Below are 16,081 nucleotides of genomic sequence, written 5' to 3' on the forward strand. Positions count from 1 at the left end.
GCGAAAAATGGCATACCCTACTTCTTGGAAGACGATTTACACTCCGTACAGACCACCAAGCTCTAACCACTCTTCTATCGAGTCAGGGTTACGGTCGTCAACCGATGCGTATCGCCCGATGGGCTGCCCGACTTCTACGATATGACTATCAAATCATCTACAGAAAAGGCAGCAAAAATGAGGTCGCTGACGCGCTCTCTCGTCTACCCATAGCTCACAAGGAAGGTCGGAACAACGAAGACAGCGACATTGTTATGATATGCACAATAGAGCAAGGTCTTCACCCCATTACATGGGAAGAGCTCAAGAAAGAAACAACAGAGGACCAAGTTCTCTCTACTGTGTACAAGTTCGTAGGCTCAACGTGGCCGTCATCAACCAAGAGTAATCCCTCACTGCATTGCTTCTTCAAAGTCGCAGAAAGTTTGTCTGTTATACACGGAGTCGTCATGCGTGGTGACACAGTAGTCCCTCCGTCTACGCTGAGACGACGTATTGTTGATATAGCTCACCAATCACACCCAGGAATCGTCCGTACCAAACAGAGGATCCGACAGGTGTATTGGTGGCCTAAAATGGACCTAGATGTCGAGGAGTACGTTAAAACGTGTCACACCTGTCTTCGGAACGACAAAACCGCAACACCACATCCTGCTCCATTACAACCTGTACCTTTTCCTTCGGCTCCTTGGAAACAGCTGGCGGTAGACATTGTCGGACCGTTCGGGACTCTCCCATGGCAGAACAGATTTGCAATTACAGCGGTGGACTATTACAGCAAATGGCCCGAAGTAGCCTTCGCCTCACGGGTCACAACCGATGTCATCATGAACTTCCTTCTGACGTTTTTCAGCCGTGAAGGCTACCCGCAAGTTATTGTAACGGACCACGGTCCACAGTTCGAGTCACGTAACTTTAAATGCTTCTTAAGTGAACGAGGAATCATGCACCGCAAATCGTCCGTGTATCATCCACAGTCGAACGGTCAAGTGGAACGTTTTAACCGTTGCCTAAAAGATTATCTACAGACTATCGCAATTTCTCACGCTCCTTTGGAATCAACAATTCAGGAGTTTCTCGCAATCTATCGGAGCACCTCTCATGCGGCGACGAAAGTGTCACCAGCAGAATTGTTGCATGGCCGAAAGCTACGCACAAAATTAGACATCGTTGGGTTTCCTAACATGGACAACGAGTTCTCCGAAGAAGTCCAGAACTTACGTCGCAGGGTAGCAACCTACCAGGCTCGCGAGAAAAAGAATGCGGACCAGCGCAGGAACCCTAAAGCAGGTCCCCCAAACTCACCTCGAAAAAGCGTGCAACGAAGAAGGCCGCCACTAGATACCCCACTGTTGCCGTTCCGGATCACTTCAGCGCGCTAAGTTTAGCGGCAAAATGTTTTTGTTGTTTCTGCGAATGAATCTAGTCTTTATATGTCCAAATAAAACGCGTATAACAACTTTCTCTGTCGTGTTTCACTTTTTGGTCCCGTTTTTAAACGTGTTGAGCGATCGGAAGGATCTAGTGCACGGCTACGTGCATCACATAGCGTACCTGTCGTACCAGGCGCCGCAGGCGCTGCAGTCGTCCATTTCTCCTTCGGTGACTTGGCCTGGCTTGGATTGTGCTTCAACTGGATCTTTAGCGCGCTACAATCCACGCAAGCCAACGTCTGGTAACAATGGGGTATCTAAGGGCGGCCTCCGGCATTGCACGCATCGGGATAGGAACAAATACATGGGAAAATGGCGACCTTGGGGGACCTGCCCTAAAGAGTCCACTTTCCGTGTAGGGGACAGAATCCGAGTCAAGCTACCATGGCATCGCCCGAAAGGACATTCATCTTACAGTGAGCCCTTAACTATAATGCCACGTGTCAACAGAAGTACATTTCGCACTAGCGATGGTCGCACTTGGAACGCATGCAGGCTGTCTCCAGCGGCAACCTGAACTTAACTTTGGTTTGAAACATGAACTGTGGTTTGAACTTTTTCTCTGGGGAAGGGGAAATGTTATGTTGTGAAAAGAGGAAGACGTGACAAAGCGGGGAGAAGAAGAGGAGGTAAAAGAAACGAAGTGTTCGATAATTCTGGAGAGAATAAAGTTAGTAACTACGTCGTGTGGTCGGAGCTCGCCCTTACAAGATACAACAAACGTGGCACCTCTAGTTTATAGTGTCCCTCTGAGCTGTCACAATTACTATATTGGGGAGAGTGGTAAGTGCCTTAAGGCGGCCGCTTTAAGGCACCTGGGCTCATTTCTTAAGAAGTCTATGGAGAATTTTTGTTCACAGGGTTCTCGTAAACCTCGCGAAATTTCTACACAAAACGGGTACAGGAGTGTTCCTCTCGAGTTTATCTAGGGAATGACATGTTTTTGAAGGCATGAGAAAACCCCATCTGGGAAGCTCTCATAGCTTTCTTATAAAAATTGAGCAAATGACAAAAAAAAAAGTCCCGTGTATATTGATGATTTATGGCCACAGTCAATGTTAACCAACACAGTTTGAACCACCAGCTTCGCGCACCATTGCTACGAAAGCTGTGTCAAAGCACTTACAGGGTGGGCCGGAGATTGGTGCGGAGGCTGGTGGGGAGGTTGTGGTCGTGGTGGTCGTCGTGGTCGTTGTGGTGGTCGTCGTGCTGGTGGTAGTGGAGGTTGTAGTCGTCGGGCTGGAGGATGTGGTCTCGGAGGTAGCTTTTTTGGCTGGAAGGTACCCGACTGGTACGGCCGCGGCTGGTGGCGCCAAATCTATTTCGTAATGTGACAATAAAAACAATGTCACGTCGCTATATACTCCAGCATACTGTGGACATTGTTACATGCTGTTCAAACTGTGCACATTTACATGCTGTGTGTGTGGAGGAGGTGGTGCCCTCCTAGACGAGTCCTGATCGGCGTTGTGATAGAATTGACTCCCTTGTGCCTATCGCCGCGCCCAGAGTGGTATATTAAAAGTGAGTCTTCCGTCAACAGGTCATGCCTATACCTGAAGCTCCACCCACTTTTTCAGCTTTCTGACCAGTGACGTCTTGAAATATGGTGCACTAGCAATCAACCTATCCTCACTATGTGTGCCCCTATACAACATGGGCGGCGCCATTTTGAGTGGCAAGTGGATTGGATGGGATTGAAATGGATACCTCTCGCGTTCTGCAATACTAGTGGATTTTTTGTGCAAATTTGATGAACGCCACCTAGGCTGCGCAAGGTACGTCGGGAATTGTCGTCTTCTTCTATCGTTGTACCGCTGCCGGCAGAGTTGCCTGCCGGTCGACATCCCGTCGTCGCAACAATTTTTTAACTTACCTATATGAATAGTGGGAATAAAAAGGAAAAAAGAATATTTATATCCATAAAATTCAGTTCATAAATTCAAAATTGTACAGCACAGTGCCGTGTTTGTTACGATTTCGTTGCGATCGCCATGTTCATTAGGCTTAACACCGGCGACAAAGCGTATAATTTTCGGCTAGATGTCAATAGCGGAGCATCAGTTGAAACTAATTTCTGCAGCTGCTAATCTGCAGCGTAAAATCCGAGTAGTCTGTGAAATATTTTTTGCCACGGAATTCCCGCTTCACCGTGTTTGTTTTCCTCGCCATTTTGGGCGGCATTCGGGTGTCATGGCGACACCCGTGGTGAAAAGCAACACAACTAGAGGCCCGGAACCCTGATTGACACGTCGAGCCTCTTTCTGGGACTCCTCCTTTGGAACTCCCTTTTATTAGACGGCTCTGGCCGCGCCTTACTTGTGGCGCTGCACTTGCCTTAGTATCCTTAAAATTCGTCTATATACATCGTGAAAGAAAGTGAGCAACGCCACAGATGTCTCGGCGATTAAGATTAATTTTGCACCCTGAGGGTTTTCGCTCGCCGAGAGCCCAGCACATGGCAGATCGTATTTAATGTGCTTCCGGAAAGACGGCGTGCAGAAGCAACGTGTATACCCTGCCAACTGTTCGATCTAGGCCGGTCCCGTTTGGCTAGTTGTGTCCTTGTAAGTAAGTCACGAAGTATTAAGGGAGTCACCAAGTTGTAAGTGAGTGAGTGGGTCACCGGTTAAGGGTCACTCAAACCAATGAACAATTATGTAGTGTATGTCTCCGATACGTCTAGCATGGCCAAACGCGTAACATATTGCGCTAACTGCTTCGCCTGCTTTGAAAACACGACATTCGTGGAAGCACGAATTTCCACGCATTCTCTTGGAGTCCTCTGTCATAGCTCTCAACCCAAGCGCGATAAGTCGTCCTTGCATTGTCATTGCAATGGGAGTGGTTGACCTCGTAAAAGGGCACTAAAACGATGGTCGTACCTTGTCTTAAAAAAACAAACTGCACAGAGTGAAAGCAGGGGTCTCACTCAACCTAAATATGTGGAAGACTTAAGTGCTTTCACTATTTCAAAAGCAGATTACAGGGCAAAATCAGAGCAACTCTCCCCCGTCGTGTAATGCGTGAGCAAACGTCACTGGGCTGGAGCGAACGGAGGCATACTCGTCACCGAATGACGGTTTGCGCCGTGAACAACCCTGGGACTCGCACAAGGTAAGCCGCGAGGGAGAACCTGCTGAACTTCTTTTGCTGTCGCATTGTTGCGGCTCTAGGGCAGCAGTAGTGCACCTCTAAAAATGAGTGCGGCTTATAAGAGTGATCTCATTTCTGCTAGTGTTAGTGAAGGCAATCGGAACAGACGTACGAATACTACATTTAAAGGACATTCCTCGTGAATATAGTCAGCGGCTCCGACAAAAATTGTTTTAAAAAATGCATAAATATATTTGGTGTCACTCTCAATTGTCGTGAGAACTTGGAGGGCGGAGCAGGTTCAAGAAACTGCGTGCAACGCATGTTGTAGTTACTGCACTACTGGGTCAAAGTGCATGTTTTTTGTTTTTGTTTTATCTTGTGTGATACTCTTCGGCCCGTGTTTGATTCCTGTATTCCCCAGACTCAAGGAAACGCCGACCCTTTCTACAGTCCACCACTGATTGTACGCAAACTACGTTGGAATCGTACCTGTTCACATACGTTTTACTCAGTAACTAAGAAAATCTGGCTTCACGGTACACTCTTAATCTGGTTGCTTTTAGGGCCACGTCGAAACTGCTGTAACATCTAACCTAAAAGTTGCACTACTTTTCTGACAATGTAACACGTCTTCTATGTCACAGTCGAAGGTACTCGTCGGTAATATAAGCGACTGGCCGAATGCCAGACGGTGTAACTTGTAAAGATTTGTGTTCCCTATCCATAAAAGTAACGGCGATGTTACTTCAAGTAACCCTCAAGTTTTACCCTCATTTAAGCGGCCTTGGCCGCACGCTGTGCACGTGGTTTTCGCCCTCTCGTTCTTAGTCATTCGCCCCTCGACATGCAACTGGCTCCAGATCTTGGACGCCATTTTTTGACACTGAAAATTTACCAGTTTTGACGTCGCATAAGCTTCTTCATATCGAAGGTTTTCAGTTGTCACCAGCTCCAACTCTGCTGACGGAGGTCGCGCACATGTATCAAAGGTAAACTACTTCAATACTCAACACGTTCTGCATGTCACTAAATGCTGAAACAGCTCTTTCAGGCATCACCCCGTTCTCATGTACGGCCTTTCGCGGTGTTCGCCATGGAAGGTACACAGGAGATGAATGCGACTGCACAGAATACATCTCTGAGACAGACAAAGCTGGAAATCATAAATGCATGTTGTGCTGTTACTGCGAGCATGGACCCTGAAGGTACTTTGCAGTTTCTGAAATCGGTAGGAATGTCGACTTAGTTAAGGATGTACCTTTGTTCAATAGCAGGAGAGGAAGATGTAATTTTTATGTGAACAATTTCACTGCCACATGAAGAAACACAATAGCAGCACGCACATGTGCGCAGCGAACATGTTCCCTGATGCCATGTAAAAGCAACGCTTAAAGTGCAGCTCCGCTGCTGTTCCGAAAGTATGAAGACGTTGTGATATTCAGAACCGTGGTCCCAACTTCATTCATAAACGCACATTGCTTTCCAAATTTCCATACTCCATACTGAGAAATTTGAGAAAAACTACCGGGCGGCGGTTCCACTTGTGACGTCATACTTGGAACTGCGCGGATTGGATAGCCACACCTAGCCAGCTCTGCCTGGCAACCAGTTTGTGTTTACAGTCCGTCATGGCCGCTGTATCGTGCTGAAACAGCTGTCACGAGCTATCGGGGACCACCGCACCGTTTTATCATGTTTCTTATAAGGAATACTTCGTCTTTGAGCACGTTCTCGTTCTCAATAGCTTTGGTGGTGCTTTCTGCACGCGCAGCAAGTCCGCGCATAGTGCGCTGCCAAAGCTATTGAGAATGCGTAAGTGTACGTCACACGTTAGGTGTTAGGTCTTGTTGGTAGCATGAAGCACAGTGCGGGCACAGAATGTCCGCTCACGACGGCCGTCGTTGCACAACGAGGCCATCCTGTAAGGCTTGTTAAAGAAGACCGGCAAAACTATCTTTGAGGCTATTAACGACAGCAATTATCACGGAACACACCCAAAACATTCACCTTCGCTCATTGATCTCCGCCATCGCGTCGACGATTTGGCGTTAGCCAAGCCACGAGCGCGGCTAAGCCAGGACGAAGCCGGGATTGGTCAGGGTTTGCCGACCACAGGACCGGCGTGCCAGGAAAATTAAAAAAATTGTTTTCTTAAAAACTACGAACAAATGGGTGAAAATTTTTCACATGTATTCTCCCTGTGCGGAAACGAACGCACAGCCCAAGCATGGCTCCATTCTGTCGCAGTCGAAAATCGGCGGAGCTGAGCTTTAACACTGCTTTAGTCGCAGAAGGAAGAACAGACATTGAGATTTTCGTTAAAATGAAAAACAGAAAGGAAAACAGTAAATAAACTAGCGTTCGGAAGACATTGAAAGGAAATAGCAAGAGAGCAAACGACAAGTCAAAAGGGAAAAAGAGAACCATGTTTCAGTATCGTACCTTGGAAATATATAATTGGGTATAATGTATCAGCTTGAAAATTGCTTCAGGTGAGTTTCAGTGAAATTTGTTATCCTTCTACAAGCTCTAGAAGATTCTCCTTTTTGTAGCATAACGATTTTGCCGTCCCTTTACTACAACAACGACAACAACTTTATTTTGGCTTTGGAGAGTGGGGAGGTTCATCGCCACAGGCGATACTCTACCCCATTGCTGGTGGGAATGTGGGGAATAAAATAACGAGCCCCTTCACAATAATGATCGAAGTCCGATGGTGTGCAGAAACGTCAGAAGAGCTTTGAGCGCAGAGCGTTGCTGGGCTGGATTAGTCCAGGGACCAAGCAATTTCGATAGGGAGAAGGGGCGAGAGTCCAGCTGACGAAGAGACTCGGAGAGTGTGGTTCGGGAAGGTTGGTAGTGGGAGCAATGAAGAAGAATATGCTCCAGATCCTCAAGCACACCGCAGTGGCTAGACCCCAGTGGCCTTTGACTAGATACCCAAACCGAGGCAAACTTCCCGATTATATTACGCGACCTAGGGCATCTTCCCTCACGCCATGAATATTGCGTCTGTTGATTGTATTGGTTTAATTGATGCGTTACAAGTGAATTCACCGACTAGCTGAACTGAAAACACGGGCGCCAAAGTGTAGCTGCATTCGCAAGTAATTTCTTTCTGGTGCAGCTTTAAGCGAAAAGTTCACGGTGCGGTGGTCTATAGCGAAAGCGAGATTAATTGCATGTGATAGAATCCCGAATTACGAATTTGTTTCTTTTAATTTTAGTTACGGAAGTAAAACAACCTTTAAAGTTGAGCATCGCCTTCAATATTAATTTCGCTCTGAGGACGCTTTCAAATTGATTCGGATGGTTGCTATATTCTGTCACTTCAGTAACTTGAGTGTCACTTGAGCCTTCTGTGTGGCAGAGCCGGTCCAAAGATTGTTTTCGGATTTTGTACCGTAGGAAGGTTGTGAATATATGTAAGGAAAAAAACTACTGGCTGTCATTTCTTGTGGTCTGTGTACACTGACACCACGTCATCACCAAGTTCTACAAGTTGCTATTGAAAGACAGTCACAGACGCTGACGTCTGAGGTGGACCTGACGTGCTCTTATAGCTAGTCCTTTTCTGGCTAGCTAGAGGTCTTAATCGCATCACTCTCACGGATCAGCCTTTATGACTGGCATTTAATAGCGACCTGGTCCCAGAAATTGAGGTACGGTGCCCGACAAAGGATTGCGGAACACGAGGTCGGCGTAATGTTTCTTCAGCGTGATACTGTGGTCATCTACACGACAGGAAAAGTGGAAAACAGAAGAACAATCCGTTAATGATCTGCTTTCCAGTTGGCCTCATGTGTCGGCGGCGGCAATGTCACGCTGAAGAAAAAGTACGCCGACCTGGTGTCCCGTAAACTTTTCTCAGGCACTGTATCCTTAACATAAAGGTAACGGGAGTATACTTTCTTAAGGATACGATAGTGCCTCTAAGCAGATAGTACAGAATTCAAGGCAACAGTAATGTTAACAAAGAGGTAACGGTGATAATTCCATAAGGGTACACACAAGCCTCTACATAAGAGTTACACTTAGTAAAAGGGACCTTACTCTAAACATCAAGGAAACCGTGATATTTTAAGAGGTACGCCGTAGTTTTTATTCAAAAGAAATGAAAGGGAACACTTAACGCATCCAAATAGATATAATTTCTTGGCCAATTTTTCTTTCCTTTACTATAAGGGTACGAGGTTAAGAGTGTACAGTCAACCTTTAGTAAAAACAAAAAAAAGCAAAAAAAAAACGCTTCAACGAGTTTTTTTCGCGGCCTTGTCGAACACCCATAGGGCCAATGTATTTTTCGGACATTTACAGGGAATTGCTTAGCACAGTACGTACCAGAACAGCGAAGCGATTTTCCGGTCTTTCCCAGCGTTAAGCTTTTACTACGAACCTGTGCGGGCGAACGACGAACCCCATTTTGCTGCGCCGTACCATGCAGCCAACACCGCGCTTCTGCACCCCATCCGTCTAGGAGACTAAATTTACCCTCTTTCTCGAGGTTAACGCACCCCGGGTAACGCATCAGAAGTAGGTAATCTGCTTCACCACATCCCAGGGAGTACCATCACAAAGAGCAACAGGTAAAAATCCACTTGTGACAAATTGCTGTCCGACTTTCACGTGACGTCATGTGCTATACGTACACAAGACGTGGAGCAAGGTGCTTACGTAGTTGCAAGCCTACACGCTAAATGTCAGGCTCATCGACGACCCGCGGCGAACGCGTGACTGCGAAGCGAAAGCAATTTACCCTGGATAAGAAGATGGCAGTGCTGAGGGCTGTTGACTGCGGAGGCAAAAAGTGCGACGTTGCAAAAGACTTCGGCACAAGTACGTCCATGCTATCCAGTTTTCTTATAGACTTACGCGATGAAGAACGCCGAAGTAGAATAATTCGGGGATAGAAAGACCACCCGTTCTCTTGACACTTCTTTCGACACCGAAACATATCGAAACCGAAACTGCACAATGCGGTACTGGCGACACCACTTAGAATATCACGGAACTTTGGGCACATTCCTCCGCGCCGTGTGCTATCATTATCGTGTGTGTATCATTTTCATTTGTATAAACAATATTGTCGCAATGCATTTTAGTGCAAGTGAGTATAGTGCAACACACGGAGTCCCAAGATCGAAACGTTATCAACTAATCGCACGTGACGTCATAGTCGAAACTCGCGTCACGACACTGATTAAGCTTCACTCCACTGTGAGTGGAGAAACTACCCTGAGTCTTCGGTGGCTTTTCTATCCTCTCTTGGAGAGTCATCTACAGCGTGCAAACGCAGTACGACACTGTAGAGATGAGTAACGCTGGGGCGAACCTCGTGCATGGTGTTGGGTGGTTTCGCACGCTATGTCAATGAAATAGTGCCGTTCTAGGATTCAACAGCCCCATTCAACATCGCATCATTACTTGCCGAAGAGTGGAGTGAATACATTCTTTTACTTGAAAGGCTGCGATTACCACATCTGGCATCATGACGGCCAAGAGACCGTATGCAAAACTTAGCGCCATCTCGTAGCACTCCCGGGAACCTACCGGCGTTCCGACATGTATGAGGCGTCTTACCCGGCCCGTGCAATACAAGCGGCTGTCATACAACAGTTATCTCACGTGCCATGCTTCTCACATATGTTGTTTCGCTATCTTATTTGTGTGGTTCATGAGACGCGGGTTCCAAAAGGGAATGTACACCAGGTAAGACAGCCACAAAGATACCAGCTCCTCTGGCATAGCGGTTAGGGTGGCCGCTTTTCACGCCCAGACTGGGAGGTAACATGGGTTCGAATCCTGTCGCCGGCTCTGCTGTCTGAGGTTTTCCAGCCGAATGTCGGCACAGTTCCCTCTGAAGTCGGCTCAAGACGAATACTAACCCCTCTGTCCCCCACTCCTTCGTGCTGTCCATTCTCCATTCGTCCACGTCTGTACGCTGCTCATAGCCACAGTTGCTTCGCGGCGCTAACACGGAATTTAAAAAAAAGCCTCAAAAATCTGCGTGTCTTATTGCATTGAAAGCGTTGAGCACGGTGACATAGGATGGGCAAGAAAATTACGTTAACATTGTGCAACGATGCTTTGTTAAGTCATCCCAGGAGAAATTTAGTACAGCTCATTTGAGAACTTGTTAGTGCACTTGATACAGCAAAGACATTTAGTAGAAAATAAAAGTTTAGTGCGAATGCGGTTGTTCCTGTGAAACCCACTGTGACACCCAGTGGTATAAAATGTGGTCTTTCTCAGTTCGGTGAATCTGAATTTTCGTCATCTGAGCATCTTCCACATAATTGTCAAGTTTGGTTGCACTGCATTTCATGTGACTGTTTATCAGACAGGTAGTCCTCCCTAAATGTGCTCCTCAGACGGTGCACACTGACTGTTTCAATCATTTTGTACGAGGACATTTCATGATCGCCTTAGTCACCTTCAACAGCTTCCCTCAGAAATGACTGCTAGCCATCGAGTGAAAAGATAAGTTCAACGCTGACATAGCAAAGGTATGTTCACGGCACTTCTACTGATCTTGTCCCAAACGTGCCAAATGGAAGACGCCCTCTATGAATTTGCTGTGCCATCAGCCTTCTCATTCAAGGAGAAGCCAGAGGGAAACTACCAAGGGAACGTGTGATGCAAGACTATAGATAAGTTACCGATAGTGCCCAGAGACATGGGTAATAATTGACCATCAATACTTGCCGCAATCGTGCTACGCTTTTATTTTGTAGCAAATGTAAATATTTATGCGTATAAGGTGCACTAAAAAGTTCTGAAATGGACTGTACTGCACTGTCTAAGTATCTAATAGGATGGCATTAAAAAGCAGCCGCCCCCCTTTGCACTAGTTTAACGTAATTCTGTCTCCCACAATCGAAGTGACCGCGCTCCAATGCAACAAGTAATCCAGAATTGCTCTTACCTTGCTTGCATTCCCTTTTGAACCGCTCGTCTCACCATGTGAATAGCATAGTGAAACAGCACATCTGTCAGGCAAGACACACGATATAACAGCTGGAGATGAGTAGTGTGTATGACTCGGGTCGGGAAGGGAGCCTCAGACAATGCGGAATTCCGGAGGTTTCCGTGCGCGCTAAAAGAGCGGACTGCGTTTTGCATGCCGTCTATTCATGGTGCGGTGAACACTTGTAACAGCGTGGGGACACAGTAGTCATGGGCACAGGCAGAATATTCAAAATATGAATAATACCTATACCTATATATAAGACGCCAATATATCAGCAGGAAAAGGATAATCACCTTGATCTACTTGCAATGGCAGTCCCAGCGTTTCTGTTGATTCACCGCTGGCACTTGCGCCTGCAGTCATGCAACAATTATGCATCAATGAGCATCAAGGGTTGCTTATTTGTTACATATCTGTAATAATCTGGTCCTCTGGTGTCTTCGACATGTCGCATTTTCTAGTCAGCTTCAGACATTATGAGTACAGATTGCAGGTACAGTAGATGAAAAATTTAGCAGTCGTTCCACGTCCCGACGTAAGAATACAACATGTGGATAGACACTTTGTTGCATTTGTACAAACCGCTATAGTCCTCCAGAAAAAGAAAGAAAAAGAAAAGACAAAGTACTGACGTAAAACCTAAGCTACCTCACCCTATGCACTTTGAGCGGGTCTCTCTCACTGAAAAGCCGCATGTGAGGTCTCGTGACGTCGTAGTGAATTCAACATGCGACTAATACAACACAAGCCTCACAACGCCCAGTTGCATACTTCGTTCAAATGACAGATGTTCAAGAAAGGACACCAGGATCGAGTGGGATTCGAACCTCGGTACGTTGAAAAGAGGGTAGGCTTGCATGGGAAGGATATCTGACCGGTAGTCAGAGGGCGTGGGTTCGAGTCCCACTGCAGGTGTTGTCTTGTGTCTGCTTCACGTCCACATCACCGCACACAGGTGGCTCTGCCTACAACAGTGTCATTGGAGTGCCTGACTGCTGGCTGCCTCACTCTTTGCACGGTGGTTCCGCCCTCATAACAAGAGAGAAACTGATGTTCTGAGGCTGGAACAACATAGAAGGGACAGATACTGTGGGATCGTATATCTGTCCCTTCTATGTTGTTCCAGCCTCAGAACATCAGTTTCTCTCTTGTTCAACAGGTGCCGCTTGCGTCGATTTCCGTCGTATGAATGTATGAGTGAGCAAAAAAAAAAAGTAAGAGTGCAAGGAGGGTGAGTGAGAGTGAGTGGCTGGTTTGTCGTCCCTTCAGATGACGCACCCCGAAAGTCGCTGGAGAGACGTGTTAGCTTAGCTCAATTGGTAGAGCCCTGGACCGGTAATCCAGAAGATGTGGGTTCGATCCCTACAGCCTGGCTAACCTTTTCAGTGACTTTCATCTTTTACCACCCTCATAAAGCCGCCAACGAACGCCGCCAAGGCACAATTCCGAAGTCCATGGTCACCATACCTGGACGCTGTGTTCTGCTGTCGCTGACTTCAAAAATTCTTCTACATATATTTACACGGTTTAATTAATTAACACGTCACTGCACATGCATGCTGTGATTGTGTTGCGCATTCAGACGTGGCGCCGCGCCAACCGCTATGAAATGTTTTGAAACGGAAATGTTTCCTGTTTTCTGTGCGGTTTTTGAGGACCCTCACTGAAGGTGAGTCAATGAAATAATCTATTTAGGCGAGGTGGAATCGATTCACTCCGTTCAGGCTACTGATACGTTCTCCAAAAACGAATCATTCACTATCATCCTATCACTACGGGTGTCATATGCTAACGTGGCCCACTGCTGGGTGTATTGGTAGCGTTTTCGCTTTGGAACGGGCGATATAGTTGCGTCAGCTAGCCTAGAATTCACACAGGATTGAAATTACAGCCGAACTATTTAAATTGCCTGTGTTCGAATTACGATTTACTAAATTATTTGTCTGCCACCGAGCATGTATAGTCGAAGCGAAATGCCTCACCACAAATGGAACAAAACTTCCCGTGGTGCTCCTGGTGATGTCATTTCCCGAAAATTCCAATCTGCCTGGACGGACGTTCCGCACACATTCGAGTGGCCACCGCTTGGGCTTCCCACAAATATCGGTCGTCTGTCCTCACAGGAAGTTGCACGGAGATGCCCGGACGTTGGACGGACTTAGTTGCGTACGTGCTTAGGGCCCTGTATTTTCTCATTATTATTGATACTGGTTTATTGAGCTGCTGCGTAAGTGGATAGATTCTTAATTACTATAGGCCTATACGCACTCTTTTCTGCCATTTTGTTTCAGCTCCGGCCGCTGGATATTTCCTTCTGTGTTGCTCTTCTTTGTTTGTTTCTCGCATTTCGAATACGAATAATGAGCACGAAGTGTTAAAAAGCAAAAATAAAGACGTTGATATATAAGGTCTTCGAACCATGAAGGTCACTTACAAAGACAGTGGCATGACCCTTCCAAAGCGAAAACAGATACTATCTCGCTAGATTCCACAAATTCGAGAGTCATGTTTGCCTGCGAGTCAAACTAAATGGTCCGGTGTTTAATACGATTGCGCATACCAATAACACTGGACTGGCGTTGACTGGACTGACGAACTGCTTGGACTGTTAACTCACTCTGACTGGGTTTCTTACTGATTTTGGTTTGTTGCATTTAGTTGGTTCATCGAAACTCGAACTCACGCCACGACACACCTTGCCATGTTTCGCTCTCTCCTCCGATAATGCTCCATGTAACATCCCGTCAGGACCCTGTTCGGACAACTCTTCAAACGGCCATTACGGCGAGGCGTCCATTCATGTAGCTCCCAGAGATGCCCACCTGACATCAATTTCAGGACATGAACGTTGGGACGTTGTTGGGAACTATTTCGGACGTCCGCAGGAAATAGTGTTCTGTCGGGGCAGGACGAGAGCCGTTGACTGAAGCACTTCATGCTTCTTTACTGGTTCGCTAGATATCCTACCCCTCTACAAGCACGTGATCTGTCTTTTGCACTGCACATGTCGACTCCATCCTTTCAGAAAGCCAGTGCTTCCCATAAGGTCACTTCACTGTCAATATGACATGCATGCACCACAATCTCCTCTCCTTGTCCACAAAAACCACATGTTTTACCGGTAATATTCAAATATTTTGATACATGGATTTTCGTTCCCAACGTCTCCGGTTCTCTTAGCCTTGTGTGTATTACTAGTTTTCGTCCCAAGTGAAATATTTAAGAAACAGACGCTAGTTTTTTTTTTTCTCGCGATTTCGCGATAGTATCTTCCTAGTCCATATCTTCTCGTCAAATTTCCTCAGGCGCGCCTCTATTTGATCTTACTTTTTGCCTCGCTCCCCTAATTTACTTCTGTGTATTTCGCAACCTGTGGTGCGGCGATAAGAACCGGAAACGGACACAGAAAAATTTGCGGGTTTTCATTGAGAAAGGTCGTACAAAATGCATGAGACAAGCTTTCGCTTCATTGTTAGTTGCTTGGTTGTATAAGGTCATATCGTTGACGAACAAAAACACACAACTTTTTTTGCATTGCCGCGACCACACGTTCACACAACAGCAGCGAACGCCCCGAAAGTCATGAACGTTGGAAATGCGTTGTTCGCAGAGCAATTCGTGAACGCCGTGGAGACGTCACAGTTCGTATTCCTTCTACTCTTGCGCGAGCACCGCGAAACACGCGAGTCTGGACCGACCAACGGTCTCCACGAGTGAGAATGCTGGGATGGAAGAGTAGCGCGGCGTGGACAGCAGACATGATGAACACATAGCCTGTCTGCGAAATTATAATGAACTTTCTAAAGCAGTACTAAATGCTGAACGACAGCAAGCACAAGGGAAGCAGAAACGGAACTATTAATACCGCCTCATAGCAGCCGCTGAGCGGAGATGTGGAAGTGCGTCGAGTGTGTGGAGACATAGAATACATGCCATGAGCTGTTCGCTGCAGGTATCATTTTTTATGTACATGTATAAAACAGAATAAACATATATTTTGCAATTGCTGTCTCGATTGATCATAATGGCATACATATCACACGTGCGGACCATGCGTACAGATAAAATGAAACGTGACAGGTTTTGAAGCGGAGAATGGTCCCAGTAAACACACATTGTTGGTAGAATGCAGAATTAACGTTGAATATGGCTGAACAATGTAGAATGCGAAAATGCGAAAATGCGAACATTGGTTCCGCGCTGATTTGACATAGTCAATTCAGCATGTCAAGTGGTTTACGTGAATATAACGTGGATTTGTTGCACGCAAATTAACAGTAGATTGTTATACGTGAAAACAGCGTCGATAATTGTAAAGTCACAGAAGGACAGACGTCGAATATACGACGTTGCTTTTGCGAAAATTTTGCCTCATACCTCTAGCAGAAAGCAGGCTCAAACAAGTGCCAACATCGCCGACGTTCAAACCACAGCGTAAACGGAAATGCTCCCCGAAGGGCGTAAAAGCCGTGAATTCAACGCGTTCGCGGTTTTCGATGTCCCAGCGTGAACTAGTCGGAAGCTAAGAACGCTAGTCGGAGCTAAATTTTCAGGGATAATTTGTAGTGCGTGGGGAGTA

The 16,081-nt window shown here is 46.4% G+C and overlaps 2 protein-coding genes across 2 annotated transcripts in view; one reads left to right on the forward strand and one right to left on the reverse strand.

The window, feature by feature from the left end:
- The window catches only part of LOC135388272 (uncharacterized), a 363,678-nt gene that overhangs the window by 203,552 nt on the left and 144,045 nt on the right, over window positions 1–16,081 (forward strand). The gene's annotated exons all lie outside the window — the stretch shown is intronic.
- LOC135387648 (uncharacterized) overlaps window positions 1–16,081 on the reverse strand; it is a 49,837-nt gene that overhangs the window by 32,862 nt on the left and 894 nt on the right. The window contains exons 4-5 of the mRNA XM_064616756.1: window positions 11,796–11,855; window positions 2,560–2,751 (exon numbers count right to left, since the gene is read on the reverse strand). Of these exons, the coding sequence (XP_064472826.1) occupies window positions 2,560–2,751; window positions 11,796–11,855 (252 nt within the window). The remainder of the gene's footprint in view (window positions 1–2,559; window positions 2,752–11,795; window positions 11,856–16,081) is intronic.

Source organism: Ornithodoros turicata, chromosome 3, assembly GCF_037126465.1.
Source record: "Ornithodoros turicata isolate Travis chromosome 3, ASM3712646v1, whole genome shotgun sequence".
NCBI classification, from domain to species: domain Eukaryota; kingdom Metazoa; phylum Arthropoda; class Arachnida; order Ixodida; family Argasidae; genus Ornithodoros; species Ornithodoros turicata.